This window comes from Protopterus annectens, chromosome 10.part0 (assembly GCF_019279795.1).
Source record: "Protopterus annectens isolate FY-2018-M chromosome 10.part0, PAN1.0, whole genome shotgun sequence".
Classification (NCBI taxonomy): domain Eukaryota; kingdom Metazoa; phylum Chordata; order Ceratodontiformes; family Protopteridae; genus Protopterus; species Protopterus annectens.
In genome coordinates this window covers 655,999,782-656,018,657 of record NC_056744.1, presented here as the reverse complement: position 1 = coordinate 656,018,657, position 18,876 = coordinate 655,999,782, and the positions used below count along the sequence as shown (strand labels likewise).

General features: G+C 38.8%; 1 protein-coding gene across 1 annotated transcript in view; it reads left to right on the top strand.

The window, feature by feature from the left end:
* USP24 (ubiquitin specific peptidase 24) overlaps positions 1–18,876 on the top strand; it is a 4,679,666-nt gene that overhangs the window by 2,261,243 nt on the left and 2,399,547 nt on the right. Inside the window, exon 31 of the mRNA XM_044085508.1 lies at positions 13,335–13,432. Coding sequence (XP_043941443.1) covers positions 13,335–13,432 — 98 coding nt within the window. The remainder of the gene's footprint in view (positions 1–13,334; positions 13,433–18,876) is intronic.

Sequence of the window (18,876 nt, the reverse complement as noted above, 5' to 3'; positions counted from 1 at the left end):
TACTGTGAGATGACAACGCTCATACATTTATATAAATGAAAACAAACCACACCGACACAATCCTAGTTGCAAGCATTTTACATTGCAAACCATACTGACACACTCCCAGTTGCAAACTTTAGACATCACGTATAATCTACCAAGTCATTTTCAGTCGAACATTACATAACTCATTTAAGTCATGCTTTCTTTTTAACCTCATTCCTTCCATGTATGTATTGTTCCTCCGAATCCCATTTTTTCCTATGTAGTTTGTGCCTACTGTTTTCTAAAGATCTTAATTTCAGTTGTTTTCTCTCTGTTACTATATTCACTTCTTCTAATATAGTTGGTTTAGATTTTGATTTCCATTTTCTATTAATTGCTTTTTTGGCAGTCACTGTATTTAGACACAGCAAGGCCTTACCATGTCTAGGCAATTATGATTCTGTATCATAGCTCAGAAAAATCATCTCCCTTGTCACACCAATCTGCCCAACCAGCATCTCCGACAGTGCAATCCGTAGGGAATCCTTAAAGTCTGCCAACCCACTCCCAAAAAATATGTTCCCAAATACCTCTTTCTTCCCTGTCATATTTACAACATTTGCTGTCTACCTGAAGAAAAATTCTCTCGATTCTTCTTGGGGTATAAAAATATCTGTGTAAACATTTCCAACCAAAAATCCAAAATCGTCCAGATTTTGTTGCATATTTTGGAGACATACATATATCCTCCCACTGTTTTTTTGTGAATTGCTTATCCAGTCTTTCTTCCCAATCATTTCTAACCTCCTCTGATTGATTCTTATACTTATTATGCAATATTTTATATGCTATACTGATTATTCCCTTTTTAATGGCAGCTTTTGTTCTAGATTCTACAGAAAACTCTACCAGTGCTGATCTTTAATTTAGGGCCCCCCACCACCATTTCTTTGTCTTTGCCTGTACTCCGATATCAATCCTTGATAGGGAAGGCAATCTCTAACCTGCAGTCCAAATAAATTCTCTGCCTCTTCCCATTGCATTACCTTTCCCTCTCTAGTTACCTTAGTACCTTTGCCAGTTTTCTCACCTTGTTTCTTAAGCTTCCCTCCTGTTTTAACAACATCCCTTTCCACTTTGAATTACAGTGTTCTGCTTGTGCTGTGTACTCAAATCTTAACTGTGTAACTCTGAAATACCCCTTTGAGTTGGGTAATCCCAGTTTGCCCTGTTCTTCTGGAAGAATCAGCTTATCCCACTCTGCCCTGTTCTACTAGAAGAATCAGCTTATCCCACTTGACTCTTGCACTCTTATCCTCCCAGATAAAGTCCTTTAACTATTTAATTGCTCTCCACAATTTCTCCTGTGGTTGATAAAATTATGCCTGACCTGTGTATGCCTGTGCTTAACTAAAGGGACTAAAACCATTTTGACTGCTTGTATCTTACTATACATATCATATAACAAAGCTTCCATTTTCTCAGTTTTTATATTATCTTTTGTTTAGTGTCTTCCCACATATCCTTAGCTGTCACACCAGAATCATTTTTAATTCATACTCATAAATACTTCATTCTATCATGTCCATATAAATATGGATATTGCAGAACCAATGTATGTGTGGATACATAATCTCCTACTTTAGCTTCATTAATTTTGTATCCTGAAAAGATTTGAAACCATCTAACAGTGTTTCACAACACTGTAATGTCTCTGGTTTTGTCATATGTAAAGTAATATCTGCAAATAGACCCAGCTTTTCTTGGCTATCATACCAATTATAACATTGAATTTCTGAGTCCCTTATTTCCTTTGCAAGTGGTTCTAAATATAATGCAAATAAAAAAGGGAAAAAGAGTACAACCGTACCTGGTTCCTCTTCTCAAGCAGAAGTTATCAGGGAGGACCCCGTATAGTTTTACTTTCACCTCCGATCCCTCATATGTTGTCCTAATCAACCTTATAATGTTTTCAGGAAATACAAATGCTTCCATTGCCCTGGCCATAAAGTTCCAACTTACTCTGTCAAATGCTTTCTCTGCATCAAGACCCACCACCAACAACTGGTATTTTCTTACATTCTGCTTCCCTCTGGATCATCAATGTTCTGTTAATGTTGTAAAATGTTTGCCTCCCCTCCACAAAACCACATTGATACATATCTATCAATTTTGGTATTACCTTTGTCATTCTTTTAGTCATTATAGACATGACCACTTTATAGTCCTGGTTTAGTATTGAAATGGGCCTGTATGAAGCTGGGTCTGATGGATCTTTACCCTCTTTAGGTATTAGAGCTGCCACTGCTTTCTTCCAGATGTTGGTATTTCTCCTCCTGTTAAAACACTGTTAAACAAAACCTTCCCAGTTCTTCAGTTTTTTCCCTCCTAACTTCCAAACTTCCACAGGAATACCATCTATTCCTGGGGACTTTCCTGTAGATTGGTTATATGTCACATTTTTTATCTCATCTCCTTCTGTCCTAACAGTTAGTAATTGAGCATCATCTGCTTCTAACCTTCACATATTTAATTCTTCCATAAACATTTCCATTTGTATCTTTTCTTGATTTACATGTTTCTCTGTTTTATACAGACTCTCATAGAATTTCCAAAATATTTCTAACAGATCTACAGGATCTCTTGTTATCTTCCTTGTTATAGGCTCCCTAAGCTTGGCAATGGCCCTTTCTACTTTATTTTGCCTGAGTTGTTGTGCTAACAGTTTTTGTGCTGTACTGTTATAAAAAGCAGTTGCTTAAACAGCAGTCTTTCTAAACTCATGCATATTAACGAGGTAATCCCTTATTTTCTGCTTAGCATTCTGAAGCTGATCCTCTTGTTCTATGAAATTTCCCCTATTCTGCAGTACTTTAACTTTTGTCAGTTTTTCTAAATAATTCTTAAGAATGCCTCTCTTTTTATTTCCACCCTATTTTTAAACTCCATCTTAATTTTATCTCACTCCCTAGCTGTATTTTTCAGACAAAATTTCTATATTTTCTTAGAGCCTGAGTAATCTCCACTACCCATTCCTTAAATTCTTCTGTTTTCAACAAACAGATGGGAAAGCACCACTGTCTAATTTTTATTTCATTACCCTGTGTTTTTATTGGCACGTGATCTGAAATAGTTATTGGGTGTGTTTCAAGACTTTCAATTAAATACAGGTGTTCCTGTGAAATGTAAATTCTGTCTAGCCTAGCCCAGTTTTTATATCTTGGGGAATAATATGTAAATTCACTCTGAAATCCTATTACTGAATTCACATCTTCCATGCCAAATATTTTCAAAACTTTCTTAAAAAATATACTTTCATTTTGTTATAGTTTCCCTTCTGGGTCCCCAGATATGTCTTCACTGTTGTAAATTACATTCCAGTCCCTACCTACAAGTAATATTCCTTACAGATAACTGATTATTTCTCTCAACATTTTCTTAAGCTCCATTATAGCAGTTTTATGTGGAATATACATATATGTCAGTGTAATCTTCCTCCCTTGCCAGTAGCCCCTTAACACTACAAATCTGCCATTATTATCTTAATCCTATTCTATCTCTATTAGAGCTCCACTTGCAATTAATGTAGGTACTCTTGTTTTCCTTTGTCCCAGGTATTCTGCTGAATAGCCATCATGAAAACTCTTCTTTATCAAATTCACATGTTCAGTTCTTTCTAACCATGTCTCCTGAACATAGCTGTTTGCATTCTAAATTTTTTTATATAGTTCACTACTCTTTCTTTTTTATATTTATCTGTGAGACAGTTGACATTTAATGACATTACAAAAATCATCATTGCATGGAAAAGTTATTCCCACCTTTTATGTATAATGCCTGTTTTGTTAAATTTCTAGTTCCAGCTTTTGTATTGCATGCATACACTGACAGATTGAACTTTCATACATTTGTTTCTTGTCATATCAGTTTGAGCCTGTCACATTTGAAAGCCCTCAAAAAAAACACACCCAGTACCCCCTAAACCTATTAACTTAATACTAACACAGAAAACTATGCACATCTTCAAATACTGAAGTTTTACCCTCCTAATAGGAACAAGAGTCCTAAACTGACAGCCACACTCAGACTTGAGTTAATCTAAAAGAAAGGTTAAACATGCTAAGATGCATGAAACAGCCTCTGCTTCTACTAAGTGCTAATTGGTGTTGTCTACTTTATAGCTCTCCCAGCTGGGAAAACCCTTGAATGCTTTCAGAGCGCGCTATCTCCTAACCAATTTCTCTTCTCATTTTTTTCTTTAGACATTCAGCCTCCAATAGAATGTAACCAGTTTCTCTTTATCAGATTGTCTCCATGGAGACACAAGAACCAGGCAGCCATTTTCTCTTTATCAGACTGTTTCCGTGAGCATACATGTATTTACTAAAAAAAAAACATCCAATATATTTTCATTTATTTGCTTACCCCTAAAATTTGTTTCTAAATCAACGAAGGTCCTTAATCCCGTCATTTCTGCATGCAAGAATGAGAAAATTTACATTCATTTATTTTTCTTTTGTTGTACTCTTTTTTAACCAGGCTGCTTTTTTTTCATTGCATTGCCAATATTTCTTAAAACTGAACAATAAGAAACAGAGAAGGTAAAAAAAAAAGAAAAGAAGGAAAAAAAAACAGCAGCAGCTGTTTACAATCCCTATTACACTTATAAATAACTAAGAAAACTTTACTTCATAGCACACAAAGAAAACCATGCATCACAAAAATAGTGCTAGGAAGAACAAATTTTCATTAGTGACCGTTAATGTTCTCTCTCTTCTTCCTAAAACATTTTTTGAACATTAATGACATGAAGTAGGGCATATGCTTTAGAGTCCCCCACAAGTCCAACAGGTTCTGAAAAGGTGTAATATTTCCAGATGTTATTGTTTTGTCATATTTCACATACATCTTTCTTTCATTGTAATCCCACTTTAAGTTACTTGTTTTATTACTGAGCATCTCCATCTCCCAAATCTTGTATCTGCTTCATTTCCAATATACTCTGGATTCTTCTAGTCAACTCTTGTGCTCCCTTTCTTCACTTTAACATTTTCTATTGAAACATTGGAAGAAGTTTCACAGGTACAGTCTCTCTGTGGTCTTTTATTACCAGAACAAGAAATAGTATTTCAGTTTCATTGCTCACTTTTTATTGGAAAAACTTTCATATTTCCTCCTTAGCATGTACTTCATCAAAAAATGATTTTGTCCCTCCAGGGAAGAATACTTTGAAGACAGCTGGATACAGCAGTTTGAATCTCACACCTGCTTCTCAACATTCCCTGAGTAGTGGAATGAATTTGCTTCTCTTCTGCCTGGTGTACAATGATTAATCATTCTCCACAAACACTCTGCTGTCTCCCACCTTTAGTACTTTGTCATCCTGCCACAATATGCTGTTAGGATTGCATCTTTTCGATTGCTTTCTCATAGCCAGGTTTGGAGCATGCACTTGATGTGCCCTTTCAACTTACAACTCCTCCTGTGAAATACCAGTTCAGTTGCTTATTTGTGCTTTCATAAAGTAATGCAGTCTGTTCCTTCCAGTTTCTCTGGTATAGCTGAAAGTCTTAGGTTTTCTCTACATGCTCTGTCCTCTAATTCTATTATTTTTTGAAACATCTCTTCCTGAGCAGTCTAATATTCAGCCAGTATTTTCTTTATTTCATCCTCTGATTTTTGCATCTTTATCACCTCATCTGAATGTTTGTTTACAACTTCCATTTTTTTCCAGCCTTTTCTTGTTTGTGTTGATATACTCCATCAGCGTTTTGTTTATTTTAACCTGGTCTTTGTGCAGTTGTATTATATCTTCCTGTAGGCTGCTGGAATCCATGTCTGGAGGTTGCATTGCTTTTTGCTGAACAGCCGCAGAACTTTACCAAGTCAGTGTTTCTTCCTCACATTTTGTAGTTCATTTTTTCCAGGTCCTCTGTATTTTTACCTGGCATCCAGGCAGTATGCTTACTAGACAGTTATGGAAATGTACCCATAAACACAAGTCTGCTGGCCTCTTTTGCTTTGTTTCTGTTTTTACACTGGGAGAGCTAGAATTAAGCTGTTAATCAGTGTGCAGCCATCTTGAAAGTCCCCTTTGAAGTTTTATTGTCAGAAAATTGAGAAACAAAGTTCCCTTCAACTTGTTGAGTCACTTTTTGTTGGCTAAACTATTTTATCCTTTGCTCTTTCTGCACACAAAAATGCCTTTAATCCTCCAGGAAAAATATTCTGGAGATAGCTTGATATAGTAACTTGAAATCCCATACCTGCCTGTCCACAGCATCTACTTGCTAGGATGAGCTTACTTCTCTTCTGCATGGTGTGCAGTGAATAATCATTTTTGCTAACAATTTTGTGTCTTCAGTTTTTTAATATTATGTCCTTCTGCTGATATGATTATGTCTTTGATTAAAATAGATATTGGCTGCTTTATTATGGTCAGATTTGGGGAATACACACAATGTGCCTTCTCAATTAACAAATCCTACAGTGGAATACCAGTCCACTTGCTTATGTGTACTTTCATATTCCTTCTACTTTCTCAGCTTTAGCAGAAAATCTCAGGATGTTCTTCATCTCACATTGCTGCAGTCCTTACACTTGGGTAGTCCGCTGTCCTCGGTCGGCCCGAATATCAAAGTATAAGGCTGACGTCGGTCAAGGCGCATTTGACTGACATCAGGACGTCAGGGTACAAATGCGCATGACCGACGTCATATCCTCAGTCTTTTTTGCCGCATGGTCCGATGCAGAAGCAGCATTGCAAGTGCCGGTTGGCGTTCTGAGATTTTTCAAGTTTGAAGTTTCAGACCGAGTTCAAAGTTGGCTAAGTACCCGCTGGGGAATATTTTAGTTTTTCTTGCCTCAGTGATTTACCGGATGTCAGAAAAAGTCAATAATTGTATTTCTTGTGGGAAACAGATACCGCATAGAGATTATCATACTTTGTGTATTCCTTGCTTAGGGCCTGAGCACGACGTTGTTGGCTGTCTCTCTTGTGCTAGATTTAATAAACGCACTATAAAGAGAAGGTTGGATTGTGCAAGGTTAGTCTTTGGGAAGCGGTGTAATTATAAAATGCTGTCGGATGCTCCGACGCCCGCTTCTTCGAAGAAGCGCAAGGACAAGGCAGTTAAGCCTAGGCTAGAAGAACCGTCGGTACCGGACGCCGGTTCTTTGGAGGTGTCGGTGGAGCCAGTGGCTCCGCCGGAGGTTTCTTTGTGTTCCCAGGGTGAGACCTTATTATTGCAGGATGTGGCCTCTCAGGAGGCAAGTCAGGCTGAGGGGGCTTCTCAGGTTACTATTCTCCCCTCCCTTCCTAGGGTGGCTAGGCCTTCTCCTTCTGTTTCAAAGGCTTCTCCCAGGGGTAGGCCAGGTTTGGCTTCAGTTGGTGTTACCCCTAGCTCTTCAGGTACTGTGCCCAAGAAGCATATGCTTAAAATGGCAGAAGATTTGATTACTTTAATTAGGGTTCTATGCCCCCTCCTGATAAGAGACCTAGGTTGGAGCCTGAGCTGGGGGGTTTGGAGCAGGCTTCGGATGTTTCAGAGTCTTCGGCTGAAGACTTGCAGGAGTACTCTCCTTATTCCGATTCTGATCTGGATGATTCTACTCCTTCTGCTTCTCCTCCTGAGGATTTTTCTTTTCAGAAACTCTTCATTCCATGAGGGAGCATTTTAAGTGGGAAGGTCAGGACTTCTCTGATTCCAGGAAAAGGCTTAGGGAATTTTTGTTTTTACCCCAGCATAGGCCTTTGGCTATACCTCCTGTTTTGGATGTAGTAGAAGATGTTTTTGCAGAGGCTTCTCTTAATCCTGATTCTTTGCCTCCTGCTCCTGTTAAGCCGGATAGGTATTACAGGGTGCCTGAAGCTCATAAGTATCTTTTAAGAGTCCTAGGGCTGACCCAGAAACTGTTAGTCAGGGGCCTAAAGGTGTTAAGGCTTCTGTTGTTAAGAATCCGGTTCCTGCAGACAAAGAGGCTAGGGCCTTGGATAGATGGGGAAAGAAAGTTTATACTTCTTCCACTCTTGCTATGAGGGCTTTGAATTGCCAGTTCCACATGTTGAAATACCAGAACTATCTCCTTTCACAATTAAAGTCTAAGGTTGATGCTCTGGCAGTAGGTATTGATTGTAAAGAGTTGCAAGATTTAGTGCATGTTTCTGAACAGGTGGGTAAGCATTCTTTGCAATGTGGTTTTGATGCTGTACAGGCCTCGTCTAGGGTGGCTGCCACTGGGTCAGTTCTTCGCAGGCACGCCTGGCTAAGGGATCAAAATTTGTCTGAACATGTTAAAACAAGGATTTTAGATGCTCCTTTACAATCTGATGTGTTGTTTGGTCCTCCTGTTGAGGCAGTTTTAAAGAAAATGGAAGACAAGGCTAAGTCTATGCAGACTGTTAAAGATTTTTTGCAGGTCCAGCCTCCAAAGTTTAGTAGAAATTGGCCTACTAAGGGGTGGACGTATCCTTCTTATGATTCCCAGTCTAGGGGTAGATCTAGACGTGGTAGGGGCAGAGCTCAGGGCTCTTTCAGGCCTAGAACAGGAGTTCTCCTGCACAGTCTTCGGTGAGGGCAGGGGTCAGTCCTTTCAGTAAACAGACCCAATGACCTACCTTTTCAGCTGCCAGAGCCTTCGCCTGGCAGCACCTTTGGGAGGAAGGTTGGCACTTTTCAAAGAAAATTGGAGTTTAATTACCCAAGACAGATGGGTATTGGATATCATACACCACGGTTACAGGTTTTATTTCCATACCTTGCCTCCTTTCAAAGGCATGCCAGACATTCCTCCTCAACAAAGAATAGAGGCTCACAAGCAAATTTCTCTGTTACTCCAAATAGGGGCCATACAGCCGGTCCCTATGCCAGAAGTGGGCCTAGGATTTTACTCGCCTGTTCCTAGTACCAAAGAAGGGGAACACGTGGAGACCAATTTTGGATTTATCTACCCTCAACACTTATCTGGACATTCCCAAGTTCAAAATGTTGACGTTACAGCAGCTTTTACCTCTGCTGGGCAAAGATCATTGGATGGTAACTTTGGATCTCAAGGAGGCTTACCTTCATGTTCCTATCAGACTAAGTTGCAGGAAGTATCTGCGTTTTCGAGCTGGGACTTCTCACTATCAGTTCTCTGCATTGCCCTTTGGCTTATCTACTGCGCCCAGAGTATTCACGAAAGATCTGGCTCCAGTGATAGCTTTTTTCAGGTTAAAAGGAATACAGATCTATCCTTATTTGGACGACTGCCTGATTTTGGCCCAAGGAAGGGAAGAGCTTCTTCATCATTTGGAATATGTGATAGCAGTGCTAAGATGCCTGGGGTATTCTGTGAACGAAATAAAGTCCAGTCTAGTACCCTCTCAGGACATGTGCTTTCTGGGTGTGAGACTGAATACAGCATCCCAGATGGCCTTTCTAACCCCGGACAAACAAAAGAGTCTATCCCTTTACTTCTGTCAACTATCTCATCAGTCCGTGCTGACTGCAAGGACAGTCCTTCAAGCATTAGGGTTCATGGCATCTTGTATTCTGGTGCTTCCCAATGCCAAACTGCATATGAGGAAGCTACAATGGTATCTCAAAAATGTATGGACACAGCACTGCCAGGATCTGGACACTGTCATTCAAATAATACCTTGCATTCAAAAGGAATTTTATGGTGGGCTCAGGAATGTCACCTAAACAAGGGACTCTCTGTGACCCGGCCAGAGGCGAGTCAGATTTTAACGACAGATGCCTCAGACAAAGCTTGGGGAGCTCATCTACATGGAAAGTGGATACAAAACAAGTGGCCTGCCAGACTACAACATCTACATATCAACATGAAGGAGATGTTAGCAGTCCAGTTTGCATTAATAGCTTTCAAGGAATTACTTCTTCCAGGGCAGGTGTTGATTCTAACAGACAACACAACTGTCATGTGGTACATCAACAAGCAAGGGGAACGATTCTTATCCTCTATGCAGGCAAGCAATGATTTTGTGGGAGACTGCTCTCAGTTTACAGCTCAATCTTCAGGCAAGGTTTCTGCCAGGAGCACAGAACTCCTTAGCAGATGTGTTGAGCAGACAATTATGGATCCCCACGAGTGGAAATTGGATCCTCAAGTATTTCAGAAATTGACAGTGTCATGGGGAACTCCAGACATAGATCTGTTCGCTTCTCCACTAAACCATCAGCTGCCAAAGTTTTGCACAAAAGGTTTCATCCCACAGCTTGGAAAGTGGATGCTCTTTCTTTCAATTGGAGCAATCTTCATGTGTATGCCTTTCCTCCTCTGCCTCTCCTCCCAAAGGTACTTCTAAAGGTCAGACAGGACAAGCCAAGGATGATTTTAATAGCTCCAGATTGGCCTCGACAGCACTGGTACCCATTACTGAGAAGTCTGGTACGGAAGCCTCCATGGCCTTTGCCTTCAATTCCACACCTGTTGTCACAGGAGGACAGCCATTTGCTGAATGTCAAACTTCACTCTCTGCACCTAACAGCCTGGCATATTCTGTTTTAAACCATAGAGGGTCTCAACTTCCACAACAAGTTTTGAATGTGATTTTGGAAGCTAGAAGGCCTAGTACAAGGAAAGTGTATGCAGATAAATGGAAGAGATTTTTGTTTTGGAGTGCAGCAAAAGATTTTGATGTTTCTGAGCCTAATTTGAGTGTGGCTCTTCAATATCTTACTGAGTTACTGGACAAGGGTTTGTCTTTCTCTTCTGTTAAGGTTCATGCTGCAGCAATTTCGGCTCACTATGATTGTGTCCCACCATTGTTTTCTCATCCTTTATTCAAGCAATTTCTTAGAGGGGCAAAGAATATAAGACCCCCACGAAGAGCTCCTACTCCTGCTTGGGATCTCAATTTTGTGTTGGAGAAACTCACTCTACAACCTTTTGAGCCTGCAGTTACTTCTGAGTTGAAATTTTATCATGGAAGACGGCTTTTTTGTTGGCAATTACCTCTGCAAGAAGGGTTTCTGAATTGCAGGCCCTTATGGCAGTTGAGCCTTTCTTGATTTTCCATAAGGATAGGGTATCATTACGTACTAATCCTTCCTTTATGCCTAAGGTGGTTTCTAGTGTGGCTTTAAACCAAACTATTCATTTGCCTACTTTTTATGCAAATCCCCAAAATAAAGGGGAAAAGATTTTGCACACTTTAGATGTACACAGGCAGTTGCGTTATTATTTGGACAGAACTAAAGGGTTCAGGCAGTCTCAGCAGTTGTTTGTTTCTTTTGCTTTGAGTTCTCAGGGCAAGCCTGTGTCTAAACAAACTATTTCTAAGTGGATTGGGTTTTGCATTGCTTTCTGTTATTCCCATCATGGCAAGGAGGTTCCAGCTGGGATTAGGCCTCATTCCACTAGGGCTACTGCCACTTCAACAGCTTTTGAGGGAGTGGCAACCAAGGATATTTTGGAGGCAGCTACTTGGAGTTCAGTGCATACTTTCTCTAGGCATTATCACCTGCCACTTTACTCTAAATCCAGGGCTGGTTTTGCCACTGCTGTTTTGCAGGGCATGTTGGCAGCTCCTGCTTCCTTGTAGTTAGCCATCCTCCCTTACCTCTGCTTTGGGATTCTACCCAAGTGTAAGGACTGCAGCAATGTGAGATGAAGAACATAGTACAGTTTTGTACCTACCATAAATGTAGATGTTCAAGATCCACATTGCTGCAGTCCAATTTACCCTCCCTCCTTCCCCTCGGTAGTTAGAGGTGGTTGTGTGGGTTGGGTTGTACATATTGTGTATATTGTATATTTTGTACATATAGTTAGTGCAAGGGTGGTTGGTTGGGTGTTTGCTGTCTTTTGGTTTTGACCTTTATTTTTAGGGTCTTCTGACATCTGGGGCAAGAAAAGACTGAGGATATGACGTCGGTCATGCGCATTTGTACCCTGACGTCCTGATGTCAGTCAAATGCGCCTTGACCGACGTCAGCCTTATACTTTGATATTCGGGCCGACCGAGGACAGCGGACTACCCAAGTGTAAGGACTGCAGCAATGTGGATCTTCGAACATCTACATTTATGGTAGGTACAAAACTGTACTTTTTCTTTGTGGGCTCTGTCTTCTGATTCTGTTTTTTAACAGATTTTTGTGACCTTTTTCTTCTTGCTTGACATCACCTGAAACATATTTGTACAAGTCCATATTTTATATCTCTATGACACTTAAGTGTATAAACCCTATTGCATAATCGGTTTGTATACATGTATTATTATGTGGAGTAAATGCTATTTGTCATGTATAAATACTCTTTAAGCTCCCATGTGTAAATATTTGATTGTGCTTCTTAGGCATTGTTTATCGCTGTTACACTTATATTTTGACTGACTTCTTATTCCCAAGGTTCATCACTGTATCACTTAATACACTTTCAGATATGCAACATCATATACAATGAAAATTGATTTTATATTTTGTACTCTTTTCAGCACCTGATCATGATTGAAAAGGGTCAGTAGACAAGATCATCCACTTAGTGAACAAGTGGAAATAAATGAGGAAATTGAGTTAGTGTCATGTTTTGCTAGTCTCCCTTTTGTTTCATCCTCAGATTTCTGAAGTTTTATCAGCTTATTTCAATAACTACTTACAACTTCTGTTTTTTTTTCAGACTTGACTTTAAATATCCTTCAGTGGCTCAGTTATTTAAAACACCTAGAGTGCATATGTTTTTTTCCTGTCAGTTAGTGGAAGTCATCTCCTGTTGTAAAGCTGAAATTTGAATTCCTTTTTGCTTAACAGCTGCAAAATGATTCCCAGTCAGAGCTTTTTCTTTTCTGGTTGTTTTTTTTTTTCTTATTTTTTTTCCCTTTGGTGACACTTAGCCAGTCTAATTACTATCCACTGAATGCATTTTATCCAATTCGTAACCTGTACTGGGTTTTTAACCATTTCTCAGTTTTTACACCATATAATCAGTTTGCTGCTCATTGTGTAGCCACCTCGGAAGCTCTTCAATTTATTTATTTTTTAATCAGAAATCTTTTTATTGAATACATATTGATACACAGAAACAAACTTGCTTTTGTAATGCAAATATTTTCAGGGGTGGTTAAAATGATAAATATTTATGACTTTGCTTAGGTGAACTCAAGTTACAGAGAGTGCATTCTCTTGCAGTAAGTAAAGGACCCCAGGTAATTTTCATAGGTGAGAAGGACATATAAAGATGGTGAGATTTTAGTTTTCATTGTCCATTTTATAATGGGTTTCATTGTTTTCTTATTTTTTGTTTCAGTCATTTGTTCAGAATTTCATATCAGACCATTTCTAAATTATTTCATCTGTAGAAACACTAAAATGTTACATAAGTCAGTTTCATAGTTGTATTCATTAAACTATGTTTTTTTTTATTAGGTTCTGAGTTCCAAATTAATGCCAACTTCAGATGATGAGATGGCAAGAAGCTGTGCCAAATCTTTCTGCGAAAACTTCCTTAGAGCTGGAGGCTTGAGGTTAGACTGTCTTAATTCAGCTCCTTGACTATTTGTTAATGTATCTTGCTTTCTTTGTATTGCTTTGTAAATATTTAGAGTTGTGTTGCTTCTTTGTTTGTTCTTGTTATAATTTATTTTACAGTAGCACAGTCTTTTTTTTTTTTTTTTTTTACCTGAAGTTGTTTCTAAAACTACTTCAGTAGTCGATATTTGGTCTGTTTGGTACTTGATCAAGAAACTGAAACTGTCAGGTTGCCATAAAGTCACAACAGAGCAGATTCCAAAAGATCTAACATCATGAACTGTACTCCTTGGTGAGCCCACAGTTCGATTTTTCCTGTTTTCTTTTCCAGAGTTTTTTTTTTTTTTCTCTGATGCACCTCTGATCCGAGTGCTGGTGCATGATGCAATAGTGGTTGCTACTGTGGGGAGAGAGTCTTAGCTTTGAACCCACCATTTCTTTTCTGCTGTATTTTGAGCCTAACTGTAGTGAAAATCCCCATGTTTGATGCCCAAAATCAAGTTTATTATGTCTGCCAGTGGCTGGCGTTTACTGAGCCAAGACCCTCACTGGCATTATCTGTGACTGAGGAACATATCATCAGACCTGGCCACGAGTACACATTGGAGGGGAAAACTTCTGGACCACTTCCCTATTAGGAAAACTGCAGAGGTTAATGGTTAATTATATGGGGATCAGTCCCATATACATCCCCAGATTTCTGTTTGAGAACCATCAACAACCCTCCTTCAATTGTGCCCATTTTCTGAAGTTACCCTTTGGTCCTTGTATATAGTGAGATTATCTTCATATAGCAAGAGCACAGATTCCTGCTTGCTTTTCACTTTGAAGAATGATGGGGGTCCGTAGGAGATTTACCTTTGGCTGTAATTCTAGATGGGTGACTGTCAGGCAGAGTGTAAGCACTGTTGTGCCACTGGTTGATACAAATGAGTATGTGCTTGATTGGCCATTTTCCATCTCAAAACCCTTTGTGTCACCTGATTGGAGATCAGTAGTACTTTCTTCTGCAGACTTCCCTACACCTTTCTCCTTGGCTCAGCAGTGTATGGTAGTGATAGCCTAAGATGGCAGCAAGTGGCTGCCTGAAGACAGACTGCCCCTTTCAAGTGTACTTTTTTTTTGCTTTTGTATATTTCAGCATGCCGGTTGCTGTAGGTGTGGAGTGTCTTTGGAAATTATTTTGTCACTATTAATCTGAGATCCTAGTTTGTTTTTATTTCTCCTGTGATTTATATGGAGGTTCTCCAGTGAGATGTGAGGTTTTGTTCGATCTTGGTAGTGTTAAAGATAACATGAGAAAGAACTCTGTTTTGGAGACTTGGGTAAGTTGAAAGGCCTGCTGTGTGCAACTAATTTGGACAGAGTACATTGCGTCAAGGATGGTGTGAAGTTTTCACTATTGACAAAGCATTACCTCACTACCATTTTTTTAGGTGTTCTGTATGGGTTATTTTTGATTTTAGCTATGCTTGTGTGGACTGCTCTTGTGGAAACTTAATTAAAACCTTGGCCTGTCCTCGGCAGTTGAGTGGATTGATTAGTGGGAGTTTGGTGGCTTTGTGAAATGGTAGAGTTTTTGTAAAATGTAAAACATTGTGTTTGCCAGATGTATTGTCCTTGGTTTTGTCGACAGCTTCAAGTCTTGTTAACTATAAAAACGGTTTCCCTTTCATTTGGTTACATCTACAGCAAGTGATTTATGAATTTATCTACCGTTGTTTCATCTTAATGTTTTGTTTGAATAAGTAGTATATTGTTATGACATTACATTGCATTACAATATTTTTTCATGATTTTGCTGCATGGTGCTGTTTGGGTTGTAAAGTACTTAAGAAGTCAGCACTGCAGTACAGTTCATGACTCATGCATAGTAAGATCCACTTCCTCTGATCCTCTTTCACATGAGCTTTTGGTTTAGGACTTGGACTTCAGATGGTTATTTCAAGTCCTTCAAGAACCTTTCCATGCATGTGCAAGCATAGGTCCTTGGAAGTATGGCCTATGCCAGGACCAAAGATCACGCCCAGCCTTTTGTGTACCAATGTTATTGAGTGCCATATCCTTGTCCCCCATACAGGCTCCTTGGTGTAATTATGAGACCCATAATTGCAAGTCCGAGAGTTAAAAAAAAGTGAAGGTAAAGAATGGTGAATGTCGACACTCACGGTTATCCATTAAAAGTTCATTTTTGCTGGAGGGGCTACATGCCTACATCCATATTGTGTGACTTTCATCTTTTCCCGATTAGGGGTCGCCACAACTGAACTCCGGTCCGCTCATGATTGACAGTGGATTTTTATGGTGCCAAGTTGCCGGCCTGATGCCCAACCTTTAACGAAGGCACGCCCATTCATGCTCACACCTACCTGCATGTCTTTAACGTCACAGGACTGCGGGGGAGGACATGCAGACTCCACACAAAAGGTGCTCCAACCGAGAATTGAACTGGAGGACCTCTTGCTGTGAGGCGACACCGCTAACTGCTGCACCACCGCGGCTTACATCCATATTATTATTATTAATTTTTTTAACTGTGAGATTACCATACATTGGAGAAAAGGAAGTACTGGCTTGGCCTGAGAATTTAAGATTACCCACCTGACATCCAGCAATCTGCCCCTTGCACGCTCATAGCTTTTCAAGTTGACTTCCATAACCATATTCTTGTATTCTTGTTGGAGCTGATTGGGGGGGGGGGGTTGAATCCCTTCAAGTTAGTATCACATGAGGAGGAGACTGAAATATTTGAGGTCATTAATTCTGGTGATAAAATAAGGAAAATGACTTCTCCCTACGCTCATGTGACACTATCTTTTGAAAAAAAACTCAAGGCTTGCGAAATCCTTTCTGTACTGACCTTTGGCAGTGTTTTCTCACTATATGCAAAAACATCTTATTGAGTATCTATGGAGGAAGGATGACAAGCCGTAAACTATCTACAGATTTCAGATTGCTCTGTAGAGATTGTTGCTGTTTATACTTTCCTCTGCACCCAGAATATTTACCAAGGTGTTGGTCTAGATTAGAGCATTTTAACACAGGTATCTTCATTTGTTCCCATTGGACAGCTGGCTACATGAAGTCTTTTGAAAGGAATCTCTAGTAGTGACCCTTCTATGGGTGCTTCTGTGGTTGCATTCCCTGGAATGAAAACTTAAAATTGGATGAAGTCTGTTTAACTTAATGCAGAGTGCGGGGAAGTCAAGCATTCCAGTTCACGTATTGCAATGCAATGTGAAGGCTGGCTACACCTCACAGACATCATGAAACACTTCGAGGTGGCTTTCTTCTCTAGCTTCTTCAATGGAACCTCTCTATTTTTGGTAGAAGGTAAAGGATAAACTGCAAGAAAGCAAGATACAGCTATTGAGGTTAAACAAAAATTGTTTGAAAGCCCTCCTTTCCCCTTACTTGTTACATATGTACATAGAAACACTCTTTTTATAGGTAATATAAAAAAACATATAAAACCCCTGTTTACAATAAAACTAATTCCTATCGCCACCTTTTCCAATGATTTTAACATGTATAGAACTTCACCTAATTCTGATGTAAGTTATAAAATCAGTAGACATTTTCTTTAAACTTAATATTCAAAAAACTAAATTAATCATGTAATCAAACTGAGAGAGTATTGACGCTTCTAATGTGGAAGGGATTGCAATAATTACATCCTTAAAATATTTGGTTGTAAATTTTGTACAAGATAAACAGAATAACTTTCAAAATAATTTGAAAAGGTCTTGGCAATTGATCTCTGAAGAGAAAAAACACTAAATTTATCAGTATTTTCTAAAGTATCAGTTGTAAAGATGAATATTGTTTTTAAAATTAATTCCCATATGTCTTCTACTTTATCCACAATACCAAAACTTTTCTTAAATTAGGTGAAATCCTCTATAATATTTATTTGGTTTCCTAAATCAAAGAATTAGCTATGATAAATTAATAGCCCCAAAACCTAATGGGGTCTTACCCTTCCTGACATGTACTTATACTGTTTAATAATCAGTTCTGTTAGACTTCTTAAGATGATACATGCTGATAAATCACCAAATCAGTGTAATTCTATTTGGGTAAAAATATGGAGTGGACACTTCAAGTCATACCAGTTTAATAGAGACTGGCTTTACTTTTCCTACTTAAAGAGAGATTAAATTCAAAAGTTAATAATTTATTAGTTGAACTTACCACCTCTTTCGATAAAATATTAAGTTTAGAAAATATTGGATACTTACTACAATCCTTAAACAAAAATCTTTTGCTTACTATCAATAACAAAATGATAAAATTGTCTCAATTTATCCTTATAAAGGATAAAATAATTTGGGACCTGATAGATAATTTCCACTCATTGGAATACACATGAGGTCATAATTAGCTTCACCTAAAAGATATGTAGTACTTGTAAATCAGATTAGAAATCTTTTCTTTAAAAATATTAAATCAGTTCTACTGTTATCAGTTCCTCTTGTTAAACTTAATCACTATGCTATGTCAAGACAAAGTAGTCTCTAAAACCTATAAACTAATGCAAAGGTACAGATTTAACGACACTTAGGAAAATATCCAAATCATGGTATGAACTTGTCCGAAATATTTTACTAGATAAATTCAAAAAACTATACAGCTTATACAAAATATTGCTTGAGAACTGTACGAACCAATCAGAGGAGGTTAGAAAGGCTTGGGAAGAGAGATTAGATATGCAAGTCACAAAGAAACAGTGGGGAGATGTATGTATGTATGTCTCGCAAGTATGCAATAATCTAGAAGATTTTAGGATCTTTGCCTGGAAGTGTTTACATAGGTATTTTTATATCCCAAGTAGACTTCAAATAATTTTTCCTCAGGTAGACAGCAAATGTTGGAGGTGTGATGGGGAAGAAAGAGGTAATTGAGAACATCTTTTTTGGAAGTATAATGAGTTGGCAAACTTTAAGGATTCCCTGCAGAGTGCTCTGTCGGAGATGCTGGATGAGCAAATTGGTGTAACTAAGGAAATTATTTTTTGACCTTTAATAGAATCGGAATTGCCTGGGCATAGTAAGGCCTTGTTGAGTAATTATGGTGTCTGACAAAAAAAGCAATTACCACTTCTTCTTTCGGCTGCTCCCATTAGAGTTCGCCACATTAGATGAACTATTTCCATTTCTTCCTGTCCTCTGCATCTTGCTCTGTCACACCAACCACCTGCATGTCCTCTCTCACCACATCCGTAAACCTTATCTTAGGCTTCCCCCTTTTCCTGTTACCTAGCAGCTTCATCCTTAGCATCTTTTTCCCAATATACTCTGCATCCCTCCTCAGCACATGTCCAAACCAACGTAATCTTGCCTCTCTGGCTTTGTCTCCAAACCTTCCAACCTGAGCTGACCCTCAAATGTACTTACTCTTAATCCTGTCCATCCTCTTTACACCCAGTGCAAATCTTAAC